Here is a 16,455-nt window from a genome sequence, read left to right on the forward strand (position 1 = left end):
CAATTAAAAAATTATCCGTTTAATCCCAGTCTCTTTAACTTGGAGATCGTTATGTGATGATTGATTTCGTCGAACGCAGCAGGGGAAGTTGAAAGCTTTGGCATGGATTCAAGCTGAGTCTATGATATGAAGAAAACATTGGCTAGAACCGCCTGCTAGTAAATTTTAGTTTTATCAAGGTGAAAATTCGGCCATCTCGACCAATTGCTGAAACGTTCGCCCATCTTTAATTTTTTAGGGTCACTCACAAGCTTCAAAAATTTGCAAAGAATTTTATGGAATGATGTTTTTTGACATTCGCGCGAAATCCGCGCCATAGCATCAAAATCTTAGCAGAAACCGCACCAAATCCGCGAAATCCGCGCGACCGTAACAACCCTGCAACTGGCTTGTAAGAAAAATCCCTGACCCGAAAAATTAGGAAATAAAGTAATGATTAATTCATTTGGGTCTATATTCTACAAGCCTGGAACCAATCGGCTAGGATACAGATCTCATACCGAAAGTAATGTGAACTATGAAATTGTTTTGGGAAATTCGACTGATATTAATACGGCAGTAAAAATTGAAGTCTATTAAAATTAAGGTAATCATTGGCAAACTTACAAACATCAAAGTTTCTAACAATGTTAAATAATTTCCTTCGTTTTCCCGATGTTATCTTAAGACTGCCAACAATTTTTACAAATGTTTTTTATACTTATACTCAAACTGTTATTGATAACAACTAGGAAACTCATTGCCGTTTCAACCTTCCGAGCGAACGGACGTGCTCTGTGTTTACTGCGAAAAAAACCAGTGCCGTGTGTGATAACGTGACCGGACGATCAAAACTAGATTATATCGCTATTGTGTAATAGACAATAGTGCTTTTTTTTTTCTGTGAGAGGTTTTTTGTACATTATACACTGAAGCAGTGCATTGTTGTGAGCGGACGATCGAAACAGTACCGTTAGCCGGTGATTGTTTGATCGATCAAGGCCAGATTTCAGTGGCCATTGTGATTATACTGTGCGGATTATAAGTGAGTGTGCTTTTTCCTCTCGGAGGTTTTTTGCACACCCTCGAAGCGGCGATACGCCGATCGACGAGGGCTTGGCCTTGGTGGCCCCCGTTGGATTAAAAGTTAAGTACTATTATTTTGTATATTTTTTTTTCTTCTTCATTCGACCGTTCATTACCCCCCCCCCCGAATCATTTATTTCTGCGCGGAGGTAGCTCCGCGACATGTTAAATTTGAATCCCGACCCCTCCGTTATCGATGATCAGATGGAGACTTCTGTTGGCAGCAATAAGTCTCGCATAAAGAGTTATCCCGATGGGCTTGCACTCTCGGCCGGGCCTTACTCGGTTTATTTCCGGACCAAGGCTAAAGAAAAAAAATTGAATGTTTTGAAAATATCGCGGGATCTGTCCTCGCGATACAATACTATAAAAAGTATTGATAAAATACGCCCAGATAAGCTCAGGGTTCTGCTCACCAGCTCAAAGCAGGCTAATGAGCTCGTTCAAAATGATCATTTTACGCGGGAGTACCGCGTCTACGTGCCAGCTCGCGAAGTAGAAATCGACGGTGTGGTCACCGATTCGAGTTTGACTTGCGAGGACGTTCTTAAGTACGGAGAGGGCTGTTTTAAGGACCCCTCACTTAAGAACGTCAAGATACTGGACTGCAAGCGATTGCATTCAGTATCGATCGCCGGGGATGGAACAAAGTCTTATCCCCAATCTGACTCTTATCGTGTGACCTTCGCCGGCTCTGCTTTGCCCAACTACATCCTCTTGGACCGGGTTCGTCTGCCTGTTCGTCTTTTTGTACCTCGAGTAATGAATTGTACCAATTGCAAACAATTGGGGCATACAGCTTCTCATTGCTGCAATAAGCCCCGGTGTGCTAACTGTGGGGAGGCTCATGCGGATGGCTCTTGCGGTAAGGATGCTGAAAAGTGTCTCTACTGCAAGGAGGGTCCGCATGATTTAATGGCATGTCCTGCGTATAAGCTGCGAGGAGATCGGATGAAGCGTTCCCTGAAGGCACACTCCAAGCGTTCCTTTGCCGAGATGCTTAAGAGTGCCACCCCTTCTAAACTGACAACGAACCCATATGCCTGCTTGTCAACTGACGAGAGCGATTCTGACGACCCTTTGGAAGGTCCATCATCGGCGGTCCCTCATAGCTGTAGGAAAAGAATGAATAAATCCTCTCATAAGCTACCTAGTAAGGGTTCGAAGGTGTCTTCTGAAGGGCTTCGAAAAGTTACAGCTAACGGGAATCGGGACAAACCACCGAAGCAAATGGCTCCTGGTCTCGGAAAACTCAGTTCCGAGATGGAATTCCCACCACTTCCCGGGACAACAAAATCCCCAAACGTCCCTGAAAATCTACCAGAGAAACAACTAGGTGCTGGACTTATCAAGTTCTCTGATGTTGTGGACTGGATTTTTACAACTTTTAATATTTCTGACCCTCTTAAAAGCATTTTAATTGCTTTCATGCCAACAGTAAAAACATATTTAAAGCAGTTGACTGCAAATTGGCCCCTTCTCTCAGCGATTGTATCCTTCGATGGCTAAATCATCCATCGAGGTCACGGATCTAATCACTGTTTTACAGTGGAATTGCAGAAGTATCATTCCAAAAATAGATTCTTTTAAATTTTTAGTAAATAATCTGAAATGTGACGCATTTGCATTGTGCGAAACTTGGCTAACTTCTGAAATATCCTTAAACTTCCACGATTTTAACATTATTCGCCTGGATCGAGATGATCCCTACGGAGGAGTACTTTTGGGGATCAAAAAGTGCTATTCTTTTTATCGAATTAACCTCCCCTCGATATCAGGTATTGAAGTTGTCGCATGTCATGTTACAATCAAAGGCAAGGATCTTTGCATTGCTTCAATCTATATTCCCCCAAGAGCCTCGGTTGGGCATCGGTGGCTCAGTGATATCATTGAGCTCCTTCCCGCACCGACGTTGGTTTTAGGGGACTTTAACTCACACGGTACGGGATGGGGCTGTCTTCACGACGATAACAGATCAGCTATGATCCATGATATCTGCGACAACTTCAATATGACAATCTTGAATACGGGAGAAATGACACGGATTCCTGCACCACCAGCAAGACCAAGTGCGCTGGATTTATCACTTTGCTCGACATCGCTACGGTTGGATTGCACGTGGGAGGTAATTCCTGATCCCCACGGTAGCGATCATCTACCGATCGTAATATCAATCACCAGCGGCTCAAAACCATCGAAGACAATCAATGTTTCGTATGACCTCACACGAAATATTGATTGGAATAGCTATGCGACCGCGATATCTGAGAAACTTGAAAGAACTCAACAACTTCCTCCGGAGGAAGAGTACACGTTTTTGGCTGGCTTGATTCTCGACACCGCGACTCAAGCTCAGACGAAACGTGTACCCGGCGCGAAAACTAACATCCGTCCTCCCAACCCGTGGTGGGACAAAGAGTGCACAAATTTAAACGCGGAGAGAGCCTCCGCGTATAAAATATTCAGAAAAAATGGAACACCTGATAATTACCGGAATTACGCGGCGTTAGACGTTAAAATTAAGAACTTGATTAGAGCTAAGAAACGCGGTTACTGGCGTCGGTTCGTAGACGGCCTAACAAAAGAAACATCTATGAGCACTCTTTGGAACACAGCCCGACGAATGCGCAATCATAACACAACGAATGAAAGCGAGGAATATTCTAACCGCTGGATATTCGATTTCGCTAAAAAAGTATGTCCTGACTCTGTTCCGGAACAGAAGATCACCCGCGCCGCGACACCAAATATGAACGAAACACCGTTTTCGATGGTAGAGCTCTCACTTGCGCTCTTGTCATGTAACAATAAAGCTCCGGGATTAGACAGAATAAAATTCAACTTGTTGAAAAATCTGCCTGACCCCGCCAAAAGACGCTTGCTGAGTTTATTCAATAAGTTCCTTGAGGACAACATTGTTCCACATGACTGGAGACAAGTGAAAGTGATATCCATTCAAAAACCAGGAAAACCAGCCTCCGATCACAATTCGTATCGGCCGATTGCTATGCTTTCCTGTATCCGGAAATTGTTCGAAAAAATGATTCTGTTTCGTCTAGACAATTGGGTCGAGACTAATGGCTTACTTTCAGATACACAATTTGGTTTCCGCAGGGGCAAAGGAACGAACGATTGTCTTGCGTTGCTCTCAACAGAAATTCAAATGGCATTTGCTCGTAAGGAACAAATGGCGTCAGTTTTCCTAGACATTAAGGGGGCTTTTGATTCAGTTTCTATAAATATCCTATCTAAGAAGCTGCACCAGCATGGTCTTTCGCCGGTTTTGAATACCTTTTTACATAATCTATTGTCCGAGAAACACATGTATTTCGCGCATGGTGATTTGTCGACAATACGATTCAGTTACATGGGTCTTCCTCAGGGCTCATGCTTAAGCCCCCTTTTATACAATTTTTACGTAAACGACATCGATAAATGTATCAACACATCTTGCACGCTGAGACAACTTGCCGACGACAGCGTTGTGTCCATTATAGGACCCAAAGCTGGCGATCTGCAAGGGCCGTTACAAGATACTCTTGCCAACTTATCCACATGGGCTCTTCAAATGGGTATCGAGTTCTCTACGGAGAAAACTGAGCTGGTTGTATTTTCAAGGAAGCGAGAACCAGCACAACTACAGCTTCAACTAGGGGGTGGAAACATAGCTCAGGTCTTCACATTCAAATATCTCGGGGTCTGGTTCGACTCCAAAGGCACCTGGGGATGTCACATTAGGTATCTGAAACAAAAATGCCAGCAGAGAATCAATTTTCTTCGTACAATAACCGGAACTTGGTGGGGTGCCCACCCAGGAGACCTGATCAGGTTGTACCAAACAACGATATTGTCCGTTATGGAATATGGATGCTTCTGCTTCCGATCCGCCGCGAACACCCATTTCATTAAGCTGGAAAGAATTCAGTATCGTTGTTTGCGTATTGCCTTGGGTTGCATGCAATCAACTCATACGATGAGTCTTGAAGTGTTGGCGGGCGTCTTACCGTTGAAAAACCGGTTCTGGGATCTCTCATATCGTTTGCTCATTCGATGCGACATTTTGAATCCTCTGGTGATTGAAAACTTCGAAAGGTTAGTTGAGCTTAATTCTCAAACCCGTTTTATGTCCTTGTATTTTGATTACATGGCTCAGAATATTAATCCTTCTTCGTTTGCTTCCAACCGTGCTCATTTCTTGGATACTTCTGATTCTACTGTGTTTTTCGACACATCCATGAGAGAAGAGATTCGTGGAATTCCGGAACACGTACGCCCTCGAGTGGCCCCTAATATATTTTATAATAAATTTAGAACAGTCAACTGTGAAAAGGTGTTTTACACTGATGGATCAAACATCGACAGGTCCACAGGCTTCGGCATCTTCAATCAAAACATCACCGCTTCTTACAAACTCAGTGATCCGGCTTCAGTTTACGTCGCAGAATTAGCTGCTATTCAGTACACCCTCGAGATCATTGAAACATTGCCCAAAGACCATTACTTCATTGTCACGGACAGTCTAAGCTCAATAGAAGCTCTCCGGGCAATGAAGCCAGGAAAGTATCCCCCATATTTCCTGGGGAAAATACGGGAACACTTGCGAACTTTATCTGAACGGTCTTATTCAATATCGTTAGTCTGGGTCCCCTCGCATTGTTCCATTCCGGGCAATGAAAAGGCAGACTTATTGGCTAAAGTGGGCGCATTGGAAGGTGACATTTATGAAAGACCAATCTGCTTCAATGAATTTTTCAGTATTTCTCGTCAGAAAACTCTCGAAAGTTGGCAAACTTCATGGACGAATGACGAACTGGGACGATGGCTACACTCCATTATCCCTAAGGTATCGACGAAACCTTGGTTCAAGGGGATGAACGTGAGTCGTGATTTCATTCGCGTTATGTCACGACTCATGTCAAATCACTATACATTCAACGCACATCTCCGGCGTATCGGGATCGTGGAGAACGGGCTCTGCACCTGTGGCGACGGTTATCAGGACATCGAGCATGTCGTGTGGTCGTGCGTAGAGTATCGCGACGCCAGATCGGAGCTATTGGAATCCCTCAGGGCCCGAGGTAGACCGACTGAGGTTCCGGTTCGGGATGTGTTGGCGAGTCGGGATAGTTCATATATGCTTCTGATATACCAGTTCCTCAAACACATTAATATACAAGTGTAATCTGTTACATCTTGCTTAGAAAGTTCCTCCTATTTATCGACGTTATTTCAACTGTGGCTAAGAATTATTTTCACCTGCAGGTTCGACACTAACTTCCGCCGATTATCCCGATTCCTCATCTGTCCACCATCTTCATCGGAACTAACAAGATCTTCTTGCTGTCACTAACCTTTTCGCTTCCCCCCTCCCCGTCTCTTCTCCATCTCGATGTCAACTAATTAGATCTCTGTCGTTCTTAGTCATTTCGTTCCCATATCCCCATTTTACTTCGTTTTCCGCAATATTTACTTCTCTATATTTTTTCGTTATATTTACATCACCATCATCGCCCACGGAAGGTCGCTCTAGTCATGCGGGCCACCCGCCGGGTATTCGTAGCCTGGGGGTGTTTCCCGCGGACCCACACGGACCGAGGGATGCGGCCAACGTCATCTGGAAGACTCATGACATATTCCATCCACCGGCCGGTGCCGACCGCCAGCTGAAGGTTGGATCAGCCAAAGTCGACCACTGCGACCCCAATACAACATTATCCAATCATACTATCCTAGTTTTAAGTTAGTCGTTAATAAAATTTGAAAAAGTCCTTGGCACCTTAGAGCTAAAGCAGTGTGCCTTAAAAATAATTATATTATTGAATAAAAAAAAAAAAAAACTAGGAAACTCTGATGATTCCTGATTAAAAAACAGCCGTTAAACCCTTAAAAATCGTTGGACAAGACGTGGGGTGTTGGCTCTATTTCCAATGGGTTGTTCAACAAAGAACCTACATTGGGATAATAAGTTTTTTCAACATTTTTACTGAACTTCTCGCTCAAACGCAAAAATTGGCAAGGCCTGCTACTATTCACTTGATGAATAGAAAAAAAATCATGGCGCTGAAAACTTACTCATATTACTCAGAAAACTGTATGGGTATGATAGCTAAAAGTTGGAATTTTCCTCATCATTCTACCTGAAGTAGTTATTGCCGCAGTACGGGCGGTACGAGAAATTTTACGGCACCGATTGAGAACTGGGGATTTGAAAAAAATCTGCCCAAAATAGACGCGCAAAACACTCCAACAGCAATATAGTGCTCTGCTATTGTTTCTTGACGTGCCGATATGACTACTACAATCCACAATTGCGATCAAAGACAATTCATCTAGCTCCTGCCTTCTTCTAGGGCCACTAAAACAAATGGTTTAGAAGAAAACCAACCCCTTTTGCTAAACCCTTTTTATTGTTTCACATTAATTCAACAGCAATGAAGAGAATGCAAAAGAAATTTTACTTTCATTTCGAATGATTTTATGCTCAATAACCCATCCTATTTCAAAACGTACATAACATTTTATTATACTAGATTTTTATTAAACTCTTTTACGGAAGTATTCCCTGATGCATAGAACCGGATTCGGCTTCACAGAAAATATTCACGATAGAATTCTTTCACTTCAATAGCACGGAATTTTTTACACGGCATGCCATAATGAAGAAAGACGTGTTTATTTACAAAAAAAAAAACAGAAAAACAAAAGCTTGGCACAATCGCTTAAATCGAGGTTGATTTGTCATAAATTGATCAAACTGAAGAAAAATCTTATTGAAAGTTCGTGATAAGTATTATACATGGTTTAATGGTTGAAGAATATTAATTTCAATTGATCAAAAGCGCAGTTACAATTTCCGAAAATATTTTAAAAGTGTTTTTAAGGACAGTTTTATTATATCGTTCTCCACGGAAACAATCGTTCGTGTTTCATTTCCCATAAAAAGTATAAATCAGATCAGTTCGAAATTTTCAATGAATATGTAGATCTTAATTGTGCATAGAATTCGGTTAGAACTAATTTTATCTTTCGATTAGCTACTGGCGTGCCACTACGTTACGTTTTTTTTATTAAACATTACTACTAAACACGTGAGTATGTTGAACAACCATATGCAATGGACTATTTATCTTCTAAACACAGGACTAAGAAACAACGAGTACTTCTACCAAGACATCAAAAAGTTACATTTCCGTATCAAGAGATGCTCTGTGCATTTTGCATACCATGAAAATGTGACAGGAAGGAATGATTTTTTTAAATTTTCATTGAATTCTGAAAATATCAAAAAATTGTACAATATGCTTGTCATAAGGCTTTTTAAAGGAGTACATCAGAATTGTACTACCTCTGATGCGGTGACATGAATCAATCCTTATACAACATGAAGTGATACAGTGAAATCAGTTGTGATGAGAGTGCAACATGTCTAAATGCATAAATTTCCGTTTTCTGGTACAATAAAAGCCTTCTAGCGTATCTTTTTTTTGTTTGCATTCATACAACTAAGTCATCAGGAATAAATCAGCAAGCAGTAGTAGAAACTTGCGAAACCGAAAAAGGTACTTTAAGAAGGTAAGGTTTCAAATGCAACATCAGCAACTAAAGTGGTAATACTTGGGAATATATGATAAACTTTTTGTTTTCCACTGTACCTTACCATCCATCAGCAGATGGGAGTTGTTGCACTTGTGCATACCGGCAATGGTGGAATTTCGAGTCAGAAAGCTGGGATGCAGTATCATTTCAGTGACATGCTCAATCGCTTCCTCGAGATCAATCAGACTTAGCAGAGGGATTTCATGTTCTTCGTCGAGTGACTTCCCCAACAGGACTTCACTGTCGATGTTGTTGTTGTTGTTGTTGTTGTCGTTTGATGTTGGAATTTGATTAGTACTAGTCTTTGTGATAACGACTTCTTTCTTGCTATTATTGGATGCCCCGAATGTCGGCAGAAGGGATTCATTATTGGAAGGCACTATTTCCGAGGTCACGTGACGACCAACCATCATCAGGTAAGCATCATTGTACCTCAAATGCTTCAAGAAGCAACATTCACAAGCGACAGGAAAACAAAACAAATATTAGGCACTCAAAATTTTGGGATAGTTGTCTGGAATTCCGGGGTATTGATACATTTGATCAGTTAGTGCGAACAGTGGTTACTTACAGTAGAATGCCTCCAGTATTTGACGAGCTCATGAATATCCGAAGATGGCGCCAACAGTAGAAAATCTCGCCACTCGTTGAAGCTTATGTTGAGACTTCCATCTTTATCCATCCTAAAATGCGCAAAGAAAACGGTTAACGGAGGTAATCCGTGCGGAAATCATTCGGTACAGTTACCTTTTAAGTAGTTTAGCCGCCTCATGACGGTCCATCTCGATGCCAAGATCCTTGAAGGCATCTATCAGCTCCTCAAGATCCACCATTCCATCCCGGTTCTTGTCCAGATTGGTGAACTGCAAACGTAGATTTTTTTCGTGCTCCCGCACGTAGTGTATGAATTCGGCCAGGCCGACATCACCGCTCTGCGTCTGGTCGGATTGCTTAAGGAAACGCTGAAAAAATAACGAATGTCCGTATTCCTGCAGGGTGGTGGTGAACCCGTGGTTGATGATGAATCGATACCAGACGATGTTTGGTGAGGTGTTTAAAATGTGTAGCAGCGAGCAGGATGAGGATAGCAGTTTTTTTTTTGTTTGGTTGATTTTATATTGCGATAGCATGTCAGAGTGGCAAAATGGCGTGGTGTTCGTTTGATGTGGGACAATGAGCAAATGATAAAAAGAAGAAAAAGTTAAACAATAAATAAAACAGTTTTCAATAGAACAGGCATGAATGTATTGAAATTAAAACTTAAACATTAAAATTGCATTGCATTAATGAATAGTGTTAACGAGTCAGCTAACGATCATAATGAGTGTTAAACTAGATTATTGAATAAACAAAAATTATTTGTTATCAAAAACGATACTCTTTTGAATACGACTATCAAGAAAATAATAGATTGCCATCTATGTGTGAAGTTTGCTGTTCGCGAGTTCTATGCAAGTTACTCATTGCATGAAATAATCTGTCATTTTAATACGCTTGTTGATTTAAATTAGATTCACTTGGAATACCAACAAGCTACTTTTGAAGTTAGGTAAATACACTGAATTATTGCGACTTGTTGTTTTGTTCCATTTTAACTTGCAGAAGTTTAGAAATTATTTCACAAAACTAATCTCTCGAGCAAAAGCTGTTAATAGTAGTACGCCGACAGAAAAAAAAACAATTCTAATATCGGAACATATTTGAAATATTACACGACAAAGAGAAAGAAATTTCACCAGTCTCTGCTGGGACTGATTTAATGCAAATTCGTGTACGCTTTCACAGAATTCAAATCGAACCGATAGAAAAAAAAAAGACGGAAGAAGAGCGAATTCTCAAGCCCGATTTGGAAGAGTGAAAATGAGGTATACCACTGTCAAAAAGACGACAAAACCGCCTTTAAGCGGTTTATGGCAAATATTTACAAAACGTGGCGAAAGAAGAAAAAACACCGCTAACAAACTAAAAATACATCGCCCGTGGGCTGCCTTTTGGACACATGTGGCTGTAGCGAAGTCATAAGCGATATGTGATTTTTGCTGAATTTGCTAGTGAACTGTGGAGGGTCGTCTGATTAGGATTCAAGCAGTGTAATCAGATTCCACCGATGGGATTGAATTCATTCCGCACTTTCACGCGATGTGATTGGCGGTTTCGGTTGTTTCCTTTTGATTGGCCGTGTTGCAATACTGCTAACACCACAATGCACGTTATTACCTTTGCCACACTTAATATGGGAAATAAGTAAATGTCAAATGCACAATTGGCCTGCAGTGCCACTAGGTGTTATAATTCATTCAGAGAATGCGACAATGTATTCGAATATACCTACATACGAAGGCTGCTGGAGCGTAAAATCAATTGCGGTGTAGACTTCGAAAAATGTTTACTGTATTTCGTTTACATAGTCAGTTTGTTCTTCGAAATAAACAACACACGCTCGTCACCGCTGCTTCGAGATAATTACATTGGGAGTAATTATTGTTTCTATTTCAAGCACGACTAATATTTTTGGCCATCTCACGAAAAGAAAAATGGTCTTGGTCAGGGTTGACCAAGAAGTTGAATTTTAACTGACATGCACTGACAAGTTGCAGACGAAATGCGAAAAAAAACCATTGAAAACATGAAGGTAGGGGAAATTGTTTTACGAACAACAATAAAAACATTCAAGTAACCTTGAAAAAAATCGCAAAATGTTTGAAACGCAAATTCCAAAGCTACTTTGAGTATAAACTGGCTTCAAGATCCAGGTTTTAACCTATGACGTTCGACCACAGTGCACCTAAAACGTTGAATCGCCGGCTTACGTCTAGCGTTATCGGCGACTTTTTGGCTGATCTTAATCGCAAGACAGTCCTATGTAGATTAATAAAGTGACAGTCGGTGTTGAACAGTCGTTCGCACCGCACGCGTATAGCTCTTGGCTCCTGGAATTTTTTTTCTGGCTACCTAGAGTTTCATTGATTCAAGGCTTCAGTCTTTTTCAAGGCTACCTGAATCACTAACTAAGTGACTAAGTGATACAAAGAGTGATATTAGAGTGACTAAGTGATACAAAGAGTGATATTAGAGTGACTAAGAAATTAATCAGCCTTTTTTAAGGCTAGCTAGGAGTCTAATCGAAGACTAATTTAGCCTAGTTAATTTAATTTAAAATTTCATTAATTTCAAAAATGCCTGCGTCCAACCGGAAAGGCAACAAGCCTAAGGCTAAAAATAATTCAATACGGAATAAATCACAATCCGTTATTCAACATTTTTCTAATAACATTCATGATCTTATAGAATCTGAATGTAAAAATAAAAGACAACGGACGGATTTCCCTTCCGTTGATCCTATGCCGTCTAACAATATTTACGAGATTCTTCCTGAATCCGATTGTAGCGACATAGAAGAAAATTCTTCAAAAATTCCCAAAATGGACGCTTGTCGTTCTGGGAAGAAACATCAATCTATGCCACCAGTGACGGTGATGATTTCCGACTTCAAAGCATTCCGTACTGAGCTTTCTACTTTTCTCCCGGAAGTAAAAGTCTCATTTCAAATCGGACGAAGAGGAGAATGTCGAGTCTTGGTGGATGGATTGGAAGATTACGAAAGTCTTATACGATATTTGTTCGAAAAACTTCATAAATTTTATTCATATGATATAAAATCAGACAGACCTTTCAAGGCTGTCTTGAAAGGATTATCAAATGATCAAAGTATTGATGAAATTAAAAATGAACTAAAAGAATTGCTTGGTTTTGCCCCTTCCCAAGTAATACTTATGAAAAAAAGAGCGAATGGTACTTCTAAACCACGCTCTGGAATTTCCCATGAACTTTACCTAATACACTTCAATCGAAGTGATGTAAACAATTTGAAAACTTTAGAAAAAGTACGTTTCATTTCCCACATTAAAATTCATTGGGAACATTATAAACGGCATAATCGTATTGCAAACTTAACGCAATGTCGTCGTTGCCAAGGCTTCGGTCATGGAACCAAAAATTGTCATATGGATATACGGTGTTTGAATTGTGGTAAATCGCATTCGAAAGACGCTTGTCCAATGAATGAAACCACTGATAAATTTTCATGTTCAAATTGCAATGGAAATCATAAATCCAATTATTTGAAATGTCCTGTCAGGGAAAAAATTTTAAACGCTCGTTCGCTTAGACAACAAGTCAAATCAACGACCTTAAATTTACAGAACATACCTGAAAATTCTTCTAAGGCACCTGCCAATTCGTCTTCTAACGAAAACAATTTATTGACAGGTAGATCGACCTCGTCATCATCTTCTTCTAATGTCAGTTATGCTGGTATATTAGGTAGAAATCTATCTCCTATTTCTTCTAATGTAAATAATCAAAACACAGGACCGCCTTGCAGTTCTTCTTCTAACGAAAACAATTTATTAATAGGTAGACCGGCCAAATCATCTTCTTCTAATGGCAGTCTACCTACAAATATTCCTTCAATGCCATTCGCTTCTTTAAATGAAGTCGATTTAGGCGATATAACTGAAAATAAAATGATCTACCTACAAGATCAACTTTTTCAAATGATCATCCAAATGAATTCGACTTCATCACTTTTTGAAGCATTTCAAATCGGATGGAAATTTGCAAATAATATTATAATGAATTTAAAATTTAACAGTGATGTTAAATAATTATTTGAATATTTTAAATTGGAATGCTCGATCTTTGAAATCGAGTGAAGATGAATTTTATAATTTTCTCAAAGTTCACAAAATTCATATTGCCATTGTGACAGAAACTTTTCTTAAACCAAATGTAAAATTGAAAAGTAATCCACATTATGTGGTTCATCGATTTGACAGGTTTACTGGAATTGGTGGTGGAGTTGCCATTTTTGTCCAACGGCAAATTAAACATCGAATTTTACCTTCTTTCAATACTAAAGTTATTGAAAGCTTGGGAATCGAAGTTGAAACCATTCATGGAATTTATTTCATCGCTGGAGCATATTTGCCATTCCAATGCACCGGCGAACAATTAAATTTCTTTAAAGGCGATTTGCAAAAACTTACAAGATATCGATCGAAATTTTTCGTAATAGGGGACTTAAATGCTAAGCATGTCCAGTGGAATTGTAGGCAAAATAACAGTAATGGTAAAATACTTCATAATCAACTCTCAGCTCGTTACTTTACAGTTCTTCATCCCAGTAATCCTACTTGTTTCTCTTCCGTGAAAAACCCGTCTACAATTGATCTGGTTCTAACAGATCAAAGTCACATTTGTAGTGAACCGATTACTCATGCTGATTTTGACTCAGATCATCTTCCTGTAACATTCAGACTTTCCAACGAAGCTATAATTAATCCAATTAGTTCTATTTTCAACTATCATAGAGCAAATTGGTTGGATTACAGATCTCACATTGAAAATCATGTGGATCATGAAACTATTTTAGAAAATTCTGCGGATATCGACACAGCAATTGATAATTTGAATCATTATATTATCGAAGCTAGAAATCTTTCAGTTCCCAAAGCTCAAACTAAATTAAATTCTCCTATCATCGATGACAATCTTCAACTGCTCATTCGGTTGAAGAATGTTCGTCGACGACAATATCAACGTTCTCGTGATCCTGCTATGAAAAACATAGTTAAGGATTTACAAAAAGAAATTAAACATAGATTTACTCTTTTGCGAAATGAAAATTTCGCTAAAGAAGTTGAACAAATTAAACCATATTCTAAACCTTTCTGGAAACTTTCTAAGGTTCTTAAGAAACCTCAGAAACCTATTCCTGCTCTCAAGGAAGGAAATTAAATACTTCTTACAAATGGCGAAAAAGCTCAAAAACTTGCTCAGCAGTTCGAGAGTGTCCACAATTTTAATTTGAACGTTGTGAGTCCTATTGAAAATGAAGTCTCACTGAAATATGATCATATTTCAACCCAAGTGTTATCACACGATGACATTATTGAGACGAATTTTGATGAAATTAAATCAATTATTAGAAAACTTAAAAACATGAAGGCTCCTGGTAATGATGGAATTTTTAATATTCTTATTAAAAATCTTCCCGATGTTGCCTCGAGACTCCTGGTTAAAATTTTCAACAAGTGTTTTTCATTAGCTTACTTCCCAAAAAGATGGAAAAACGCTAAAGTAATTCCTATCCTAAAACCTGATAAAAACCCAGCAGAAACATCAAGTTATCGCCCAATTAGCTTACTTTCTTCTATCAGTAAACTTTTTGAAAAAATTATCTTGTTAAGAATAATGACTCATATAAATGAGAATTCAATTTTTTTACCAGAGCAGTTTGGATTTCGTCATGAACATTCAACTACTCATCAACTTGTCAGAGTAACGAACATGATAAAATCAAATAAATCTTCTGGGTTATCCACTGGAGTTGCTCTTCTAGACATAGAAAAAGCATTCGACAGTGTTTGGCACAAAGGTTTAATAGCAAAAATGTCTGATTTCCAGTTTCCTATTTATTTGATCAAAATGATTCAAAATTATTTAACTGATCGTACTCTTCAGGTTAGCTATCAGAATTGTAAATCTGAATTGCTACCCGTACGAGCCGGTGTTCCGCAGGGTTCGAGTGTAGCTCCAATCTTGTATAATATTTTCACTTCTGATCTTCCAAATCTACCCGTTGGTTGTCAGAAATCGCTATTCTGTGACGACACAAGTCTGTTAGCCACAGGTAGAAATCTAAGAGTGATCTGCAGTCGCCTACAAAGAAGTTTAAATATTTTCAGTGATTATCTGTCAAAATGGAAAATTAAACCAAATGCAGCAAAAACGCAATTAATTATCTTTCCTCACAAGCCAAGAGCTTCTTTTCTTAAACCAAACAATAATCACATTCTCAAATTGAATGGCTTGGAATTGACATGGTCTGATCAAGCTAAATACTTAGGTTTAACGTATGACAAAAAACTCACTTTCAAGGATCACATTGAAGGAATCCAGGCAAAGTGTAATAAATATATTAAATGTTTATATCCTCTTATAAACAGAAATTCTAAGCTCTGTCTAAAAAACAAATTGTTAATTTATAAACAAATTTTCAGACCAGCCATGCTTTATGCGGTACCAATTTGGTCAAGCTGTTGTTCCACCAGGAAGAAAACGCTTCAAAGGATTCAGAATAAAATTCTGAAAATGATTCTGAAGCGTCCTCCCTGGTTTAGTACAAATGAGTTACACAGACTCACAAATATAGAACCATTAGATGTAATGTCACATAATATTATAAGCAAATTCCGACAAAAATCGATGCAATCTTCAATTGAATCGATTCGCTCTCTGTATTAGTTAGTAAGTTAGTATATAAGTTCCTTTTCCCCATTACACAATACAAGTAGGTTTAGAATTTTCCCTACACAAAAATCTCAGAATTGCGGAAGCAAATGATGTCTTCATGGTAATAACCAAATCATATATATATATATATATATATATATATATATATATATATATATATATATATATATATATATATATATATATATATATATATATATATATATATATATATATATATATATATATATATATATATATATATATATATATATATATATATATATATATAACAGGGCTGAAAAGTCACCACTTGTGGCTGAACACCCAATTTAAATCTTAATAATTTAATTTTAACTCATATTCCAATAAATAGTTATTTGAAAAAGGAAAAAAAAAAAAAAAAAGTGACAAATGTGCGATTATGGGCAGTTTAGCAAGATACCACGCAATACCAAAATCCTTTATTTTGCGAGCTAAAATTAGACTAAAATTACA

At 38.7% G+C, this 16,455-nt stretch overlaps 1 protein-coding gene across 4 annotated transcripts in view; it reads right to left on the reverse strand.

The window, feature by feature from the left end:
- LOC131438635 (mitochondrial adenyl nucleotide antiporter SLC25A25) overlaps positions 1-16,455 on the reverse strand; it is an 86,758-nt gene that overhangs the window by 58,364 nt on the left and 11,939 nt on the right. The window contains exons 2-4 of one of the 4 annotated variants that reach the window (XM_058608773.1): positions 9,409-9,623; positions 9,233-9,344; positions 8,718-9,101 (exon numbers count right to left, since the gene is read on the reverse strand). In XM_058608773.1, the coding sequence (XP_058464756.1) occupies positions 8,718-9,101; positions 9,233-9,344; positions 9,409-9,623 (711 nt within the window). Of the gene's footprint in view, positions 1-8,717; positions 9,102-9,232; positions 9,345-9,408; positions 9,651-16,455 lie in introns of all 4 variants that reach the window. The other 3 variants (XM_058608772.1, XM_058608774.1, XM_058608775.1) reach the window with 3 other exon arrangements.

Source organism: Malaya genurostris, chromosome 3, assembly GCF_030247185.1.
Source record: "Malaya genurostris strain Urasoe2022 chromosome 3, Malgen_1.1, whole genome shotgun sequence".
Classification (NCBI taxonomy): Eukaryota; Metazoa; Arthropoda; class Insecta; order Diptera; family Culicidae; genus Malaya; species Malaya genurostris.